This window comes from Macrobrachium nipponense, chromosome 26 (assembly GCF_015104395.2).
Source record: "Macrobrachium nipponense isolate FS-2020 chromosome 26, ASM1510439v2, whole genome shotgun sequence".
NCBI classification, from domain to species: domain Eukaryota; kingdom Metazoa; phylum Arthropoda; class Malacostraca; order Decapoda; family Palaemonidae; genus Macrobrachium; species Macrobrachium nipponense.
Window position 1 is genome coordinate 40,136,775 of NC_087215.1, and position 20,782 is coordinate 40,157,556.

At 42.8% G+C, this 20,782-nt stretch overlaps 1 protein-coding gene across 3 annotated transcripts in view; it reads left to right on the top strand.

Moving 5' to 3' along the window:
• The window catches only part of LOC135200195 (uncharacterized), a 252,982-nt gene that overhangs the window by 221,506 nt on the left and 10,694 nt on the right, over window positions 1–20,782 (top strand). For all 3 annotated transcript variants that reach the window (XM_064228628.1, XM_064228629.1, XM_064228627.1), the window contains exon 8: window positions 2,408–2,621. In XM_064228628.1, coding sequence (XP_064084698.1) covers window positions 2,408–2,621 — 214 coding nt within the window. The remainder of the gene's footprint in view (window positions 1–2,407; window positions 2,622–20,782) is intronic.

Consider the following 20,782-nt stretch of genomic DNA (forward strand, 5'->3'; position numbering starts at 1 on the left):
AACGAAGCAAGGGATAGTACGAGAGGCGGAAATAAAAAACCCCCGGAGTAACGCAAAAGATTCTAAACATTAAATAACACAAAATAAAACAAAATAAAAACCCCTTATATCAGTAAGTGCTCGTGTGAACTATCCTAAGTGGATAGGAAACCCAGTGATTCCCTCCCCCCCTCTCTATGTTCGGTAGCGGCGGATAGACACCTGCCGGACTGAACTGAGGGGGAAAGAGTAGGGAAGAATGTGGGGTAGGGGAGCCCTCCCCCTGAGCGGCCAGTTAAGGACGGAGAAGAAGGGGGGAGGTCCCGAGCCCCCGAGGCACGTGACGAGTGAGAGTACCAGTAGGGGAGGGGAGATCCCCACCAGTCCCGTGAGTCACCCCCTCTCATGCAGACTCGGACGCTAGCTGTGAGAAACGAGTCATCACCCATCGACGTGGATGGCAATGTATGGAGGGGGGGAATGGGGGACGGGAGGGGGACCCCGTAACCGGGTGGCTCACCGTGATAAACCGGTGGTCTTCCCAGCCAGGTGAAAGATACGAGGTGGGGAAGAACCGTCGGAACAACATCAATATCACTGATATAAATAGGATTATTTATAATAATCAATCAAATAAAATTAAAGCGATATCTTAAGCTAGACTAACACGGGGAACACGAAGCTAAGCAAACAGAAAATTAGGTTAATCGCCGATCCGAAGAAAGGGGTATGTTAGCCTAATTTAACCTCTAGTTCAAGAAAACGGGCGGGGGGCAGGCTAATCACCAATCGACAATTGGGGTATGAAAGCCTAACTTAACGGTAAAAATAAAATTATAACAGGGAAGCTAATCGCCATACCGAAGCATGGTGTATGTTAGCCAACCTAGTACTATAATATTATTAAGGTAATCAGGAACTAGAGAAGGAAAGAGAGAACATCAGAATAATTAAGATGATATGACTCTCATCGTGACTGATAAAACTCCTAACAATGTAAGGCGTAGCTAGACTAAAGTCCGAACGTGCGTCGGAGCGTGCCCCGTGGAGGCCTAACTAAAAAAACTAACTGCATAAAGATATAGAGACTATGTATAAGTAACCATATCTAAAGTACTGAGAAAAAGGGAAATCTCTAACGGTATGGAAGACCGAAAGAGATAACCCGTACCGCCATGCGGTCGAGGGGCATACCGGCCGATAAGGCTCCGAATATGTATAAAACACGAAGATCATCATAAAATGAGATCAGTAACCCCAAACAGTACTTAACTTAGAAGCAGAAGTTGAAGACATCTTGAAAATAAATCCAAATAATCCAAATAGAGCGAAACACAGCACCGAAAAAATTTAACGTTTGGTGTAACGCGCGCTATCGAAAGGAATGACGTCTCAGGCGTCGGAGGCGCTCACGGTAGTAAGTAGAACCGGGAGCTGTAGCACGGCTGCCTCCGTTAGTTCGGGGTTTTGTCGAAGGAAGAAGCTAAATGGCAAGGGACCTCTGGTAGTGATTCCACTCGCTCCTTACTATACCGACACTTCTATAAGAAGTGAGCGAGCCATTTATCTTGGCATTATATTGTTTCTTTTTTCTCTAGGATGAATAGCAATATTTATTCTTCAGAAATAGTATCAAAGGAACCATTTCACAGGCCGACACAGGTCAAGCCCAGAAATGCATGTAGGACCAGTGTCAGTACAGTACTGTAGCCAACCACTGTCTTGATTTGGACCATCAAATTTTGTTTGACAAGGAAAAGATTATCTGCAAGATGTATAACACCGAAAAAAGAAAAATGGTAGAAGGAGCACTTGTCAGACAGTTGGATACTTTTTAAGGAAACAAGGCCTTCACCTCTGAAGACATTATTACAGACCACTTAATATGCCTGACAGCCAATATACCATTATATATTTTACAAGAAATTGCTCGTTTGCCCTGCAAACAACTTGATTACTTATACAAAAACAAGAAGATGCCTTTAATAAATGATGATACTCAAGAAAGACTCCATACCGACAGTTTCCATTTTAATTGCTCTTTTAACAATTTTTTTATTTCTAATTTTTATTTCTTTGTAACTCTGCAATTTGCTTAGTGCAACTGACGAGGACTTTAGTGAAAGCTGAAAGCTCCGGTTCTATATTTATTTACTTAAACTTTGTTGTATACAGCAGCTTTTTGTAAACCATGCTGCACATAGTTCTTATTTGGCAGTAGTTAATTTCAATATTGATATTACAGGTCTGCCATAGAAAAAATCACTCTTTAAAAGATATTTGTATATTTATAGGACAGTTACATTTAAAGTGATAATTAAGGACATGGATGCTATAAGAGTCATTAATTCTGTCAGAGATTTATCATTTTTACTTGCATCCAGTATTTAATCAGTGTATATTTTTAACGGTGTAACTTTTCTTTCAGTGTGCCATGCTGAAGTAAATGCTGTCATGAACAAGAACTGTGGTGATGTGTATGGATGCACCATATATGTTGCATTATTTCCTTGCAATGAGTGTGCAAAAATTATCATTCAAGCTGGAATTAAAAAGATAGTCTACTTGAGTGATAAATACAAGGACCTACCTGAAGTTATTGCTTCCAAGAAAATGCTAGATTTAGTTGGAATTCCATATGTGTAAGTAACTTACCCAGTTTTTTATTTCTAGGGTAAAAGGAAAAGTAGTAGGATGCTGTTCTCTTGTGGAGGAGGGCAATTTCTCAACTCCCCATAACATTTATGTATACTTGGAGCCTGCTCTGAAAAGTGATCTTCCCAAGACAAGGAAGAAAGACTTAAGAGATGTTTGTGGTTCAAGTGTTGTCCTCTATCCACTGAAAACTAATTTTTAAAAGTTACTTTAGGGATACAAAATTGATATATAACTTAGTGTAAAGAGTTGTCTTTATGTGGCTCCTTCAAAAGACCAGCTAGTAAACACTATCTTGACAACTAGAGTGGTTTAGGTTGTGGTGTGGTTCTGATCAAAGAACCCATGTAATTGGCTTCATTATGAATTTCTGTGTAGGACAAATTGTGATCAACTCAGCGATGGAGAACTACCTCTCCTTGCTCAATTGCCTAAGGAGAAGTCGAGGAAGAGAAAGCAGACTGCAGTAAAACTTTGCTTGTGATCATGAAGAAAAGTAACCAATATTTCTTAAACTGTCAAGGGGTTGGGTGATGGGACTAGCTGCTGCTATAGTCAACAGAGCAGTGTGATGATAAAAGCTAGGAAGTCATTGTTATGGCTCGAGTCACTAGAGAGGATGTAGTTGTAAATCCAGAATTGGAGCCTCTATATTCATGGTACTTGGAGTGACTCTTGTTATGCTACAAGCTGTTTGAGTGGTTTGGGTCTTGATTCTTTGGGGCTGTGGCTACTAGAATGTCTATTGTTGAGTTTCTCAAAGGTGTGTTGCTGGAAGTCACTGGAACTGCTCTGTTCACCAATGCTGGATTGCTTGCATCTCTTGATCATTTGGGTTATTCGGGCCCTGAAAACTGAATCAATTCTTATTGTGGCTTTGACCATCAGAGCAGTCTAATCATGATTCTGATTGTGGAAGCACCTGGAGATACTCTTGTAAATAGCAGTGCTTAACAGAGTAGCAATCAAAAAAAAATTTTGGTGTTGAAACTCAGTTAAAATATGCAAACTTCCCCAAATGGGATACACAGCTTGCAGCATTTGATCAATTCCATAAGGAAATTATGAATAACATCAGAAAATGTCATTGCCACAGAATGGCAATGTATGAATGCATGATTTCAAAAATGAATTTAAGTTAGTCCAGTACACTCCTAAGTGTAAAAGTGCTGCATCCTGCAATGCAAAAGTGAGAGGGGGTGCAAATGCTGCCCAAATAAGGTCTAGTGTTGGAATTCCAACTGGAAACCACTAATTGGTCAATTCTGAATACAAAACTTCAAATCAAAACATGATAGGGGCTCCAATACTCATCCATGATGATACTGATAATCCTTGGTTAGACGCATCAGTGCGTATTTTCTCCCCTTATAGTAAATGTCTAATTAATGAGAGAAAAACTATGATCGAAGCTGTATTTGTGAAAGACCGCCAATAGAAACAGTTCTCTTACCTGTCTATAAGATTGAAGCTATAGAAGACACCCTTTACCAGGACCAAAGTTGCTCACCAAGGAGTCCCAGCCTTCTGTCCCTTAATTTTCAAAATTATTAATCTTGTAAAGACAGATTTTCATAATTTTGTAGTGATTAAATGACCAGAGACAATGGCAGAATTGAAACCATTTGCCTTGGTCATCCCAGTTTCAGAAAACTCCATTGTGGAATGGGCAACGCTACAGCTCCCTTCTGAAGGGGAAAGGCTGCCTTTATTTATAGCAACACAGCAATTTAGGACCCTATGAGAAGAATCTCAGAGGTGACAGCCTCAGCAGAATTTTACACCTAGATCCACCTCTTGAGTAATATGTATAACCTTTACCACTTGCTGGAAGTTGCCATCAAAAGGTTTCCAAATTGTTCCAGAACAATTGTTGCTGTTGTGGTCAAAAGTCTTATGAGAACCCTGTGACAAACATTCTTTGACTTTTCAGAGTGCCGCATAAAAGTGCAAATATAAACATTGGAGGGCTCCTACTAGTCAATTCCCAATGTAACTTCATGACGACAGCTCCTCTCCCAACCTCATGTGTAAAGGTTTCACCAATCAGTAGTCTCTGTCTCTTCACGGCTGGACCGGTATCTCCTCTGAGTGAAAGGTTTTTCTCGAAAGGCTGCAGGCCAGATGTTCGGCTATCTCAGGAAATCTTTGTCAGCTGTTTACCAGGAGAAATGGGCAGTCTACTGTGATTGGTGTCATTAGCAGGGTTTCTCTCCACACTGATTTCCTGTTCAGCTGATAGTGGATTTCCTGATCTTCCTCAGGGTTGAGAGAGATCTTTCTGTTTAAGCTGTCAGAGGCTACAGAGTGGCCTTGGGGTTGGTTTTGCACCTGAGAGGTGTGGACATCTCTTCATCCTGGGAAATCTTCTTGTTGTTCAGGAGTTTTGAACAGTCCTGTTCAGCAAAAGGACTCAAGTCCCTTGCACGGGATCTTTCTCTTCTCCTGAGAAGTCTCACTCGAGCTTCATTCGAGCCCCTACATTGGTCATCAGACAGGGGTCTTCCTGGAGGTCGTCTGCCCTCTGGTTTGTCCTCTAGTAATTGGTTTATCAGTCTATCCTCATGAGCCCTGGCCACATGCCCTGCCCACCTGTCTTTGAGTCATAATTGTGCTTATTGTCAGGGGTACTTCTGTCATTTCCCTCAGTTCATTATTATGCCTTCTTCTCCATTGCCCCATCTCCGCATCAAAGACCGGTCCACATATCCTTCTCAAGATTCTGTTCTCAAACATGTCAAACCTTTGTTCCGATCCTTTGTCAGCCTCTAGGTTTCACAACCATACGTTAACACGGGTCCAATAATGGTTGTATAGGCCTTCACCTTTGTTCTCCTTGATAAGATATTGCCATTTAGAACTTGGCTGAAGCCCAACTACATCTGGCTGCTGCTGCTATTCTTAGTTTTACCGCTTCCTCTACTCTATTTTCAGCTGTAACTGTTGATCCAAGGTATTTGAAATTCTCGACAGCTTCCAACTCCATGTTTCCACACCTGATGTTACCGAGTATCCTCTCTTGCCTTGAAACTTTCAAGATTTTGGTTTTTGCCTCATTTATTTCCCGGCCAACTTGATTTGCAACTTCTCTAAAAATGCTTATTTTTCTATCAATTTCCTGGATGTCTTCACCACAAAAGTCAATATCATCGGCATAAGCTAATCTATCACACATAGCCTCTATTACCCTGTGGTGTTTGTTTCATGACCCATTCCAGCACTAGGTTAAAAAGGATTGTAGACAGTGCGCATACCTGCTTTAAACCGCTGTCAACTCCTAAAGGATCTGTTACTTCTCCTCCAATCCGTACTCTGCCTCTCATATTTTTGTAACACATATTTATTAGGCGTATAAGCTTCTCTGGTATTCTGAATTCTCTCAGTATCCTCCACAATGCCTCACGGATACTGTCATATGCCTGTTTAAAATCTATAAAGGCATGCCAGGACTCTTCATCATATTCCCAGTATTTTTTTAGGATCTGCCTTACAGTAAATATTTGGTCTGCTTGGTAATCCCCTACTAAAGTGTCACTGTGTCTCTTCAGTCTATTATATCCTAATATAATTTCTTCATTCTCCTCAGGCTGTTCGAGAGGTGCTATTCTATCTAACAAGGTTCTAAAATTTTTTTCCCTTCTCTCTTCAATTTCCTCTCTATCTACTAAAAGATCACCATTTCTACTGAGCACCATTCCTTGTCTGGCCTGGTATCCCTTCCTGATTTTATTTATACCATGGAACTCGGCCCTCATTTCCCCGTCTGCTGTTGCTCTCAGCCTCTTCCAACACCCTATCGATCAGCATTCTTTTCTTCCTTCTGTTAGTGCTGCATGCCTCATTTCTTGCCTCGTACCCTGTCAAAGGATTCTCTACCTGGGCATGGTCATCGGTATGGTGGTTGCAAGAGTTTTCCTGTCAGATCAGAGGTTGGAGAAGTTGCGAGTGGTGGAGCGCGACTTCCTTTTGGAACCACATCAGTTAGCTCATCAGTGGCTGGTTCTTCTGGGAGTTTTGTCTTCCTTGGAGAAACTGGTCCCTCAGGGGCATCTTCATCTTTGGTCTCTACAATGGAGACTGGGGGAATTCTGGTTTCCTGCAGGGGATTCACCCCTGTTAAAGGTGGTTTTGTCTCTGGAAGTGAGAGAAGACCTTCATTGGTGGTTGGAAGACCGAAGTCTTTTGAAGGGTGTCCCTCTGCATTCTCTCCCACCAGACTTCCTTCTGTTTTCAGACGCCTCCCTCACAGGTTGGGGGGCTCATTTAGGGGGCTTCATTGCCTCAGGCATTTGGAGTTTGGAGGACAAACAGCAGCACATCAACGTCTTGGAGTTGAAGGCAGCCTTCCTGGGTCTGAAGGAATTTCGGGAGAAAGTACTAGATGGTCATTCTGTTGTTCTCATGTTGGACAACACGGTGGTCATGTATGTGAACAAGCAGGGAGGCCTGGTTTTATGTCAACTTCATGCCTTGACCGTCAAGGTTCACCAGTGGGCAGTCAGCTATTCGGCAGAGCTCTCAGCCAGGTATATCCCAGGCAAACGGAACGTGGTCACAGACAAATTCAGTCATCAGGATCAGATCCTAGGCACAGAGTGGTCCCTTCATTAGGTAGTAGCAGACAAGCTCTTCCAGGTTTGGGGGAGACCCATGCTGGACCTTTTTGTGACTCGGTTCAACAGGAAACTGGAGATATTCTGTTCAGTGGCTCCAGATCCTTTAGCATTAGCAGAAGACGTGTTCCAATATCCCTGGGACAACCTGGAGGTGTATGCTTTCCCTCTGTTTTGTTTGATCCGTCCAGTTCTGAAGAGGCTGATGAGTTTGCTGGGTCTCAGGATGACTGGTCGCCCCTCTGTGGCCTCAGGAGGAATGGTTTCCAGATCTGTTGTTGTCAGGGATTCAGCCGCATGCAGAAAGGTTCCACCAATCAGTAGAATCCCTGTCTCTTCACAGTTGGAGGCTTTTCTCAGAGAACAGCAGGACATATGTCCAGCAGTCTCAGAAGGTCGACCTCTGCAGTTTACCAAGGCAAATGGGTGATCTATGGTTATTGGTGTCATAAACAGGGTTTTTCTCCACTCGCAACCTCTGTTCAGGGCATAGCAGACTTTTTAACCTTCCTCAGAGATGAGAAATGTTTGTCCGTTTCTGCCATTAGAGGCTACAGGGCAGCCCTGAGTTTAGTGTTACGCCTTAGAGGAATTTACATCTCTTTGTCCTGGGAACTTTCCTTGCTAGTTAAGGGGTTTGAGCAATCGAGTTCTGTTAGGGAGCTCAAGACTCCGACGTGGGATGTTTCCTTGGTTCTGAGAAGCTTCACTAAGGGTCCAAATGAGCCTTTGCGTCACTCATCTGACAGGAATTCGTGGCCAAGATCCAAAATCCCTCTGTGTACAATGATAGGTTCACTACCTTTTCCATTCCATCTCTGAATAACTTTGTGGGTGGTGATGCTCAAGAGCTTTTGTTGTGTCCTGTCTGGGCTGTGCATTGCTATCTTAAAAGGACACGGCACCTTAGGCCAGGCTGCTGCAGACTTTTTGTTAGCACAGGATGTACAAAGAAAGAGGTGTCAAAGAATACTATCTCTTTTTGGATATGGGAAGCCATCAGACAGGCATACTTGACTCTTGATGATTCCGCCGCCACATCTGTGCAGGCTACAGCGCATGACGTTAGGGGTATTGGTCCCTATCTGGCTTTCAAAAAGAACTTGGCTGTACATAGAGTGCTGAGCGCTGGTACTTGGTTACGCCAGTCCACGTTCACCTCTTTTTATCTTATGGATGTTGCCCACAGATCTGTGGACACGTTTTCCCTGGGTCTTGTGGTGGCTGCCCAACAGGCTGTGTAACTCATCATTGCCCTTAACAGGGCACTTTTTTTTTTTTTTTTTTATCTTACCCAAGATGATTGTGTGGATGAGAGAATGAGTGGGTTGGCTGGTATCCTTCTTTCTCTTGTACCTCTCCTTCTTCCTTCAGGTGGGCTAAGGAATGGACACGTCCTTCGTTGGACCTGGTCTGATACAGGTGAGTAAGGATATACATATATCCAACCCTCTATTCGGTAGCATATGCTCCGCTCCTTGGCAAGGGGGAGTTGGGAGTGGTAACAAACCCTGGCTTGCTATTGGACAGTCAAAGTTTCTTTATGATTCCCTATGCAATGATTCTCCCATATATCATTGTACATTGCTCAGTGTCTTGGTGGTTAGATATCAATTTATCTAGCTTCTCACGGGCTTCAGTCCCTCCCTGGAAGTTATTTCTTCTGGAACTGGACTGGTGGGTAGGCCCCCAGCTGGTTTAGGATGTTTTGTACCTTCCTCCAAGTATAAGTCTATCCTATTGTTAAGACCGAAGGTTTGTTTGCATATGAACAAATGACAAGTTTTCTAAGACAATTTGTATTTTTCATAGCTACAAACCTGAGGTCTTAACATTGTACTGCCCACCTCTAGCAGCCCCTCTGTCTGCTAAGACATCCTGAATTGGGAAAGACTGACACAGTGGCGTAGATGCGTGGTCCTTGGCCACTCTTCGCCCAATATACGCATGCGTTGCCAGATCTCACAAGATTCCTTGCTTTCATCTGCGATTTAACCGGATCCAGCTAGGCGCTAGAAATTATCATATTGTTAAGACCTCAGGTTTGTAGCTATGAAAAATACGTTGTTTCTAGAAAATTTATCATATTAGCAACGATGTCCTTGATTTTTCCCCAGAATTCTGAAAGTAGTACAGCAAGTAGGATTTCCCTCCTAGAGAAGCCTGCATGAACTGATTGAGCCAAGGCAGCGGTTACAACCACTGCCTAACAGGATAGAAGTCCCGGATAAATCACTATACCCCCTGGAGGTACAGAAAATTCAGATGGGGTTTGGTTGACCATATCAGGGTCCCTTTCAATATCTCTTGTATGGAAAGCATTAGACTGTGTCCCTGGATCTTCTGAATTCAAAAAGCAAAATTTCAGTTGCTGTGTCTACTTCTGTTGAGTATTAATGATTTTTCTCCACAGGAAAGACTTCTCCGTTTGAGTATTTGCTTAAACATGAATTTGCATAGAGAGGAATGAAAACACACTGCTGGAGTTCTGCTGGAAGGATGTCTCCTTTTAATGTATGACACTTACCTGGCAGGTATATATATAGCTATATTCTCTGTTCCACCTGGCAGAAATTTTCAAAACTCGCGGCAATCGCTAGTAACCTATTAGTAGTTCAGGCAACCACCACCCGTTACCGTGGCGCTCGCGTAGGAACCGTTCCAATTGGGCCAGATTTTCTCTGCCAGCCGAACGGCAAACATTGTTGGTGGTTCCCTGCTAGAATTTTCATTCTCGTTGTGCTTGACTGATCTTGGATTTTGGTATTGTACTTGGAAACGTTAGCTTGGCATTCGCTTTGGATTGTTCTTTAAGATGTCTGACTCTGGAAGTATGTTTAGAGTGTGTGTAAAAGAGGGGTGTAAGGTAAGACTGCCGAAAGCTTCGGTCGACCCTCATACCGTTTGTAAGAAATGTAGGGAGACTGTGTGTACTTGGGGTTGGGAGAATAGATGCATTGAATGTGAGAATTTATCAGAGAAGGAATGGAAGGTCTTTATGAAATACGTTGAGAGACTGGAGAAAGATGTGTAAGGAGATCTGTTTCTCGTAGTGAGAAGTCAAAATTTCCTTTTCGAGAATAAAAGGAGTGATTGTATTTCCTCTCCAGCTCCTTCTAATGTAGAATTGGTAGTTCCTTCTCCCCAGGTATCTCCTGCGCCCGCTGCTGTATCGGAGGAGACGAACGATACAAATATTGTGAAAGTGTTCGCTGCCCTTGCGTCCATGGGCGACCAGATACAGCGACTTACAGACAAAGTTAGTGCTTTCGATGTCAGTGAAAGTGTAGTGGAGGGGGCGTCTGATCGTCTCTCTCGTGCTCCTAGACCTAGACCTCTGTCAAGCTCCCAGACCCAAGGGAGAAGGCATGTCGACAGTCGAAGGGAGGCGAGAGAGGTTTTGACACGGTCAGGCGTCCCTTCGAACAGTCCTGTTGCAAGTTCCCAGGCTGTTGCAGTTCGCCGCAGAAAAGGCGTAACTGGGAAGTGTGCGTCCTCGGAAGGTTCGACTTCCGAGCGAGAAACGTCGGTATGCAGTGGTGTCTCGCCCACTCAAGAGGACGTTCAGGACATCAACTGCTCTCGAGAGACAGGTGCAAGATAGTGAGGCTTGGAGTAGTCCTGAGGTGTTGTCATCCTCGGAAGACGGGGGAGCAGTACCCGATCAAGAGGAAAAGGATTTTTCGTACTAGAGAGGACGCAAATCGCACTGGCGATATACGTCCGTCTCGGCATGGTATTGCCTTGGGAGAATCGCCTCCATCTTCTTATGGATCCTCCCCTCGTATTTCTCCGTCGGGTAGAGTACAAGATCGCTCTCCTTTAGGTCGCAGTCCAGCTCGTAATCCTCATCCTTCGTCGTCTACCATTCAGGAGGATGGTACGAAGCATTTCTTCGGGAAATGCAGTCCAAGTTGGCAGTGTTGGTGAAGTCTTGGGATGCTCCTGAACAAGCATCTTCGAGGCGTAAGGACGATTTCCTTCCCATTAAGTCTTTGAGAAGGGAAGACAAGGACGCGTTCGCCGAGGACGCAGGGCGCACTGGCGCTAGGAGGAAAATAGTGTCGGAAGAAGCAGGACGCAAACGTCAGGACGCGGAACCAATGGTGGACGCAGGACGCAGGCGGCAGGAAGCAGGCGTGTCTACGATGGACGCAGGACGCAGGCGGCAGGACGCAGACGCATCGGTAGCCGCAGGACGCCAGGCGGCAAGACATCGAGAGGCGGCAGACGCCGATGCCTCGCTAGCCGCAGGACGCAGGCGGGCAGGACGCTAGTCCGTCAACGAAGCGTCAATACGACGACGACTTGCAAGATATTTCTTCAGCAGAAGAAGAGTTGGAAGTAATTGAAGAGAAGAATACAGAACCTTCTTCAGATTATAAGGTTCTGACTTCACGTCTTATTGCTGTTTTTGAGGGGGAATTTAAACCGACAGCTCCGTTATCCCCCTTATCACAGTTTTTCCAAGACTAGGACTCCAAAGAAGTCCTCCTTCCTGAAAATGACGATGTCAATTTCGGCCAAAGAAGGCCCTTCAACGGGTGAATGACTGGATGAAGGACAAGAAAGAAGCGGGAAAATACTCTTTTGTTTTTTCCTCCAGCTAAGTTAGCTTCTAAATATGGAGTATGTACGCTACTGGAGAAACCAAAGTCTAGGCCTGGGAGTACCTGCCTCCTCCCAGGGGGACTTCTCCAGTATAGTGGACAGCTCACGCAGACAGGCGTTACAGTCGGCCAAGGTCTGGTGGACGTCCTCGGAATTTGACCATCTATTTAAAGGGATTTTTAGGACTTTCGAAGTCTTTAATTTCTTGGATTGGTCTTTGGGAGCGCTAGCGAATTCCATAGGAGAAGAGGATTCGCAGGACTTAGAAAACAGCTAAGAGCATTATGTCCTGCATGGATAAGGCTTCTTAGAGACGGAACGAATGAGCTGGCTTCGTTATTCACGGCAGGAGTGCTTAAGAAGAGATCGCTCTTGTGTTCGTTCGCATCAAAGGAGTTTCTAACTCTCAGAAATCGGAGTTTACTGTTCTTCTCTCCCCCTTTCGAAACAGCTGTTTCCTTCAGAGGTGATTAGGGATATAGCTCTATCCCTTTCGCAGAAAGCTACTCAAGAATCTTCTTTCTTCTTCGGTGAAGAAGTTCTTACCAACCAAGTTGGTGAAGAAGACGCCAAAGGAGACTAGACCGTCGCAACAGCCTTTCGAGGGAAGAACATTCGCTCGACCCGCCTTAGGGTAAGAGAGTACCAGCGAAAAGAGGAGCCAAGAACCCCTCTAAAGAATGAGAATTCGGTCCTCCAGACGACAGTGGGAGCCAGACTTCAAGGTTTTTGGGAAGTCTGGCAACAAATGAAGGCAGATCCCTGGGCTGTCAACGTAGCTCGGGAAGGATACAAGATTCCTTTCGTGAAAAGACCCCCTCTTCAGCACATCTCCGAGAGCCCTCGCAAATTACAACGATTTAGAGAAGAAAGCGGCTCTGTGGGAGCAAGTAGCTTCCATGCTAGAGAAAAGGAGCAATAGAACCTGTGGATCACGAATCTCCGGGATTTTACAACCGTCTGTTCCTGGTTGCAAAGTCCTCGGGAGGTTGGAGGCCAGTGCCTGGACGTAAGTCAACTGAATCTTTTCGTAGAAAAGACCAAGTTCACTATGGAGACGAACGATTCAGTACTGGCAGCGGTACGTCCAGGGGACTGGATGGCGACTCTGGACTTACAAGACGCATACTTTCTATTCCGATTCATCCAGGAAGCAGGAAGTATCTAAGGTTTGTGATCAGGACAGGGTCTTTCAGTTCAAGGCCCTATGCCTTCGGCCTTTGCACAGCCCCTCAAGTATTCACGAGGATGAGTCCAATGTGGCGAGATGGCTACATTTAAGAGGGATCAGAGTATCTTTGTATCTGGACGACTGGTTGATAAGATCCCAGTCGAGAATTCAATGTCTGGAGGACGTAAGTCAAAACATTGGACTTAGCAAAAGACCTAGGTCTGGTAGTGCAATATGGGAAAGTCCCATTGGAGCCCAACCCCAACAGATAGTTTATTTGGGATTCAGATATCGGCAGTGACTTTTCGGGCTTTTTCCGTCCCCGAAAGGGCAAGCCCAATGCAGTCAGAAGGTGCAGGATTTTCTAAAGAAAGACCGATGCTCTGCAAGAGAGTGGATGAGTCTACTGGGCACACTCTCTTCACTAGAGAGGTTACATTTCTTTAGGAAGACTGCCACATGAGACCTCTTCAGTTTTTCCTGAAGGATTCATGGCCAAGAAAATCGCAACCGGATTCCTTCCAGTTCCTAATTCCGACCGAAGTAAAGGAGGAATTAAAGTGGTGGCTAACTCCAGGCAGGTTAGCAGAGGGATGTCGCTTCAGCAGAAGAACCCAGACCTCGTCTTGTTTTCCGACGCGTCGGACGCGGGTTTGGGTTGGGGAGCGACATTAGGCCCTCAAGAGGTGTCGGGAACTTTGGAACAAGGACGAAACAAAGTGGCACATAAACAGGAAGGAACTGTTGGCAATTTTCTTGGCTTTGAAGCACTTCAGAGAGTTGATTCGAAACAAGACAGTGCAGGTCAACTCGGACAACACCACGGCTCTGGCATATATTCGGAAGCAAGGGGGAACTCATTCTTTTCCCCTTTACACCCCTTTTCTCTGGCAAAAGAAATTCTGCTTTGGGCAGAAGAGGAAAAGGTCGTGATACTCACCAGGTTTATACAAGGAGAAAAGAACGTGGGGTGCGGACCTGTTGAGCAGGAGAGAGCAACTTCTCTCGACGGAGTGGACGTTGCACATGGAGGTTTGCCAGAGCCTGTGGAAGTTGTGGGGCCGTCCGGTAGTGGATCTGTTTGCGACAGCCAGAACAAAGAGATTTCCTTCTTTACTTGAGGAAGGATTTACACTTGTCAGTTTCGACAATTAAAGGTTATGAGAGTATGCTAACCTCAGTGTTTAGACACAGGGATCTAGACATCTCGAATAACTTAGATCTGAGAGATCTGATTAGGTCGTTGGACGAAGAAACAATCAGAAGGCAGGCCACCTGCGTGGAACCTGGACATGTGGGTCTTGAAGTATTTAACTTCTAGCAAATTCGAACCGTTAGAGGAATCCTCTCTGAGAGATCTTGCTAAGAAGACTATCTTTTAGTAGCATTAGCAAACTGCTAAAAGAGTTAGTGAGCTTCAGGCCATATCGAAGAAGGTGGGATGGAGACACGGCAATGCAGTGTGTGCATTCCAAGAAGGTTTCTTGGCCAAGAATGAGGATCCAGCTAATCCTTGGCCAAGATCCTTTTGAAGTTTTTGGGTCTAGCTGAATTGGTCGGTAACGAGCAAGAAAGAGTTCTCTGCCCAGTGAGAGCGTTTTGAGATGTTATATAGAAAGAACAAGAGTATCAGAGGGAGGTCTGATGCTCTGTGGTGTTCAGTTAAAGACCCCACTAGACCCATGACGAAGAACGCTCTAGCCTTCTTCATGAGAGAGTTAATTAAAGAGGCTCATATGTTGTGTGAAGAGCAGAGCTTTGGTATTTTAAAGGTGAAGGCTCATGAAGTCAGGGCAGTGGCGACTTCATTAGCGTTTAAAAAGAATTTAGCCCTCAAGGAAATTATTGAATCAACATATTGGAGAACTAATTCAATATTTGCGTCTCATTATCTTAGGGACGTTCAGACAACCTTCGATAATTGTCAGACGCTAGGTCCATACGTGTCCTAGGGTACAGTATTGGGTCAAAAGGAGTTACTACCCCATAACCTTCTTGTAAGCTAGTTGTTTTTATTAGGTGATGGTGTTTGTGTTTTTTTTTTGGTCGTCTGAGAAAAGGGTGCGGTACTTTTCTCAGTCGTGTTAGTATTATCTGGTGATGGTGTGTGTGTAGTTCAGGTAAATGATTTGTTACTAGCTTGAATGCCGTGGCATAAGAGGGCTGTAAGGATCTGTCAACACATTGGTCACGTCCAGTTGTCAGTTCCAGTCTTAGCTTCTTCAAAACATACAGGACACTTCCTTGTTGAGAGCTACTAAGGTTTAAGCAGGCTTAGAGGCAGGACCTATGAAGTCAGCTACCTTAGCAGGTAAGGAACCTGGAGTTTTAATTTTTAATAAATATTTTTAATAATATTTTATACTCTAAGAATGTTGCTGTCCTTGACCCACCTCCAAATGTGTCAATCAGCTATATATATACCTGCCAGGTAAGTGTCATACATTAAAATGAAGTTTTTATGATAAAACAAAGTTTAATGTATACTTACCTGGCAGGTATATATAATTTAATTCCCACCGCCTCCCCTCAGGACAGGGTTCAGAGAAAATCTGGCCCAATTGGGAACGGTTTCCTAGCGCGAGCGCCACGGTAACGGGGTGGTGGTTTGCCTGAAACTACTAATAGGTTACTAGCGATTGCCGCGAGTTTTGAAAATTTTCTGCCAGGTGGAACAGAGTATAGCTATATATATACCTGCCAGGTAAGTATACATTAAACTTTGTTTTATCATATTAAAAACTTCATTTTCCATACTCCTACTGAAACCTGCATAGGACCAGCAAAAAGTGGATTGAGCACAGGTGATCTTTGGGTCCTGTGTAATACCAACCCATTACTGATAAAAGGAACAATTGTTTATTAAAAACTACCTGGTGTTAGCTACCTATAATCACTGTAGGCATCAAACACTTCAAATTAAAACGCTGACATGGTCACAATTATGCGTCCTTAGTATGCTGTTAGGTTTCATGATAAGTGGGTCATCCATCCAAAATATCAGTAGTAATTTTTAAAAATATTTATTCATAGTTATTACAATAACATGACCTTTTGAAGTATTTTCTCAAAAATGCTTTTTTATAACATTGTTTACCTGATCCATTCCTAAGCACCAGGCAAAGTTTATAGGTTATGTTTGTTGGTACATACTAATTAAGATTATTAATTACATATTGGAAATATTGTACCAAATATATATAGAATCAGTATCTAAGATTTTAATTGGTTTGACAAAGCTCACTATTACAAAAAATGTATCTTTTATATTCCTATAGGAAAAAGACAAACATCATGACAATTTTTTCAATATTTTTGATGATGTAACTGTCAGTGGAGTGATACATGTTAGAAGTAGATCCTCATGAACGTACTATATTTCCTTCAACACTTGAAAAGACCTCCGATATTAAGGATAACTGGAGAACTTTCTGTCACAAAATTCACTGTACCATAAAGGAAAATCTGGCCTTTATTAAACACCAAGACTTGTAAGCCAAGTATGATTGGGTACTACTATCGTGTCTATATTTTGTAACAAAGAAGTTAGGCTAACCTGATTTCCCCTATCAATAACCTCAGATTTTCTATGAGTATTAAAAAAGTCCTTGACTAATGAGTCTCAATAGCAATATTGTCTAACATTATTTGCATTACAGTGGACCCCCCGTATTCGCGGTCTCCGGATTCGCGGACTCACACATTCGCGGATTTCTCTCGGGAACCTTTCCCTGCATTATTCGCGGAAAATCTGCGCATTCGCGGTATTTTCTATGAGAAATATCCATAAATTCCTGGTTTTTGTTATCAATTTCATCATAAAATGCACTTTTTGTGATAAAACTATTATAAAAACCAAGTATGAAAATTTTTAGTGGCTTTTCTTAAGTTTTAACTAACAAAATAGGCTGTTTTTAGCGTTTTTATAGGGGTGCCAAACATTCGCGGATTCTAACTATTCGCGGGGGGGTCTGGTACGCATCCCCCGCGAATACGGGGGGGCCACTGTATTGCTAATTATATTTTGTTGAACAGGAAAAAAACAGCACAGCTCTTGTAGCATAGCTTAATAATCTAATCTTGACTTCTCACCTTGTTGGAGACCTACTGGCTCTCACTTTTAACAAATATAAACCTACCCTTTAAAATTTTAAGGAACTAAAACTTTTCAGTAGGTCTTAAAACTATGTAGTGTACAGTATGTACTTAGCTTTCTCATCCCGAGAAAATATTCATGATAAAAAAATGGACTTGAAAAAAAAAATTTCTGAGTAAAACCCTGGGATGCCCAACATTGGTACATGCCACATGTGTGAGAAGGATGAAAGGAAAACTGAGGCAGTCACTGTAGACAATAGACAGAGGCCTCTTGTCTTGAGGCCTTTATTATGAGCAAAGTGAAATCAATTACTGGAAACAGGCTCATTTCTGGTGGCCCAGCCAGGCCCTAACGCTATTTAAATGCTAACATCTCCAAAAGTATTAAAGATAAAAGAAAAATTCATTCAGCAGATAAAACATGACAAATTTTTTAATCAATTTGTAATCTCCATAGCTAAGAAACCGTGACCTTAACAATAGGACAATCTTCCAGCACCAGCTGGAAACCAGGTAAAAACAATAAAAGATTGTAATGCAAGGAATCTGTGGCATCTGGCAACTCATGTGTATATGAGGTAGAGGCTGGTCACCGACCAGGCTTGGAACCTCGTGACACATCAGTCCTCCAACCCAAGATATGAGAGAGGTGGCTAAATAAATACTAAGTATATCTTAGTTTAACCAGACCACTGAGCTGATTAACAGTTCTCCTAGGGCTGGCCCGAAGGATTAGATATGTTTATGTGGGACCAATTGGTTACCTAGCAACGGGACCTACAGCTTATTGTGGGTTCCAAACCACATTATATTGAGAATGAATTTCTCTGATTCCACGTTGGCAGAGCGGGGAAACGAACTTCGGACTACTAAAAACGGTAGGCAAGCATGTTAACCACTCATCCAACGAGGAGGTGGGCAATCAACGTTAAGACCTCAGGTTTGTTAGCTATGACAAATACAAATTTATTAAAAAATTTGTAATTTCTTCACATGCAGAACAAATCTTCGGTCTTAACAATAGGACAGACTTATACTTGGAGTGAGGCAAACATACACTGAACTGACTGGGGGTTCAGCTCACCTGAGCTTTGAGCAGTCTTGTTCACGTAGGAAACTCAGACCTACATGGGATCTTACCTAGACACTGAGTAGTCTCACGTAAGCTCCATTCGAGCCCATGTGTCAATTGTCGTAAAGGAAACTGATTTTGGAAACGGTTTTCCTCCTGACCTTGGCCTCCTTGGAAGAGTTGGAGAGCTCCAGTGTCAGGATTACGACGTAAACTCACAAGGGGTTGGGGCCAATAGCTTTCAAATTTGCCCAAGAATTTGTGGCTAAGCCTCAGATTCCCTTAGTTCACAATGACAGATTTGCCTCCTTTTCCGTTCCTTAGGGTGTGGAGTTTGTTATCAGCAAAACTTCTAAAGTTTCTGCTTTGACTCGTTAGAGCACTTTGTTGTTATCTAAAGAACTTGTCACCTAGAGCTTAGTGTCATAGACTTTTATGTTGACACAAGCCAGGCCAAGATAAAGGTGTTCTAGAATACCCTTTTGTTCAACTACACATGGTATTAGGCAAACCTACTCCTCATCGTCAAGTTCTGTCACCAATTCTGTGCATGCAGAAGCGCATGACATCAGAGGTATAGGTTCCTCCCTGGCATTTAAGAACTTAACTGTTCACAGAATTTTGAATGCTGGGGTCTGACTGCATCAAACTTTGAATATTAGCCTAGCCTAACCCCTTTTATTTACACAAATGAATAATCTACCCACCTGTATGCTTTCTCCAACTCCAGTATACTCCAGAAAATCCAACACCTTAGAACAGCAGCACAACAAGACTTACGACCCACAAAAACTCCTACCAACAGAGAGCTCTCCCCTACCAACCACACAACACCAGCACATGCTTTCTACTGCACCGTGTTATTGTTTACATCCCCCTGACGCCGCTGCCATCTTGTCTATGACGTCACAGCCTATGACGTCACAACGCAACTTAAATACATCAACAGACACCTTCTAGAATCAACCATATGCTGTCCATATATAGGACACCCACCATATTTCAACTATGCATAAAATACTAATAACAATTATACAATATATAATCACACTTATCTCTTTCTCCCTCCCCTCCGACTGTTTCCTAACCTAGTCCCTTCTAACTTTCCTTCATCCTCCAACTCTTACCCTCTACATAGTTTCTAATACATTCCCCTGAAACTCCTGCTTTAGTTAATACATCAGCCACTTGCTCCTTTCCTTTTATCCATCTCACCTTTATTTCCCCGGATTCAATGGTTTCCCTTATTGCTGCAATATCTATTTTTAATCTCTTGCTACTTACACCAGTGCTCGATTTGATGGCGGTCATTATGTTTTACTATCAGTGTTAACCAAGGCTTCTAAATTTCTCCCTCCTACTACCTCTTCCCACAAATGCTTGAAATATATCAATCCTTCTACAGCTTTCCCAACACTCAGGGCTTCGGCCTCAATGGTGGATTTTGCCACTCTCCTGGATTTCCTAGACTTCCACCAAATGGGACTTCTCCTCTTCCCACATGTCAAGGAAATAATATAACCCAGTTGAGTATGGCCATCTTCTATGTTTCCAAATGAAGCGTTGCATAGGCTTCCCAATAAACCCTTTCTTCTTCCATCTCACTTATTGTAACACGCCCATCATGCTCTTAGTTTTTCTCACAATTTTAATAAGCTTCTTCATATCCTGAGTTGTTCCTTCTTTAAATGCTTTACTTAATTCGCTAACATCATATGATATTTCTGGCATCGTGTGTAGTGATACCCAATTCAGCTGTCCTACCACTGATCTATACTCAGTTAACTCCTTTTGTTCTAGCACTCTATTACCCGTATATCTTCTAGCCTCTGGTTCTCTTATGGAATTTATATACTGCCACTGATTAAGGGAAAATCTATTCTCCTTCTGCTCTATTACTACTCCTATATACTTGAACCTTTTACTCTCTTGTTCTCCTACTTGCAATTTCCCTTTCAATTTCCCAATCGTTTCCTTTAAGAATCCTTCAGTTCCTCCGTTGCAAAAATCATCTACGCGTGTACACAAAATGCCATTCAATTTATTGTCCTTTTTCCAAAAGAATATATTAGGTTCTAGTCTACTTCTCTCACCTTGAAGCTCCTTCACTACTTTCACCACTTTACAATACAGTGGTCCCCCCGTATTCGCGTTCTCCGGATTTGCGGACTCACACATTCGCGGATTTTTCTTTGGAACCTATCTAGAAATTATTCGCGGACGGACTCGCCCATTCGCGGAATTTTCCGACGAAAATAATCACTAATTAGTGTATTTTGATGTTTATTTTCATGACTACATACATTTTTATGATACAAAAATGATTTACTAATTTTCAAATATTAATTTTGATTAATACTGTATTAGTAAGTTTAATAAGTTTAAATGATATCACATAATAAAAATAATAATTCTCTCTCTCTCTCTACTACAAAGATGTATGTTTTTTGTATGATAAATAAATTATTTACTATTTTCAAATATTAATATCAATTTATACAGCAATAATATCAATTCATTAAAGAAAATACCATAGTGAATTAGTAAGATTTTAGCTTATAAATTTAAAAAATTATGTAAGAA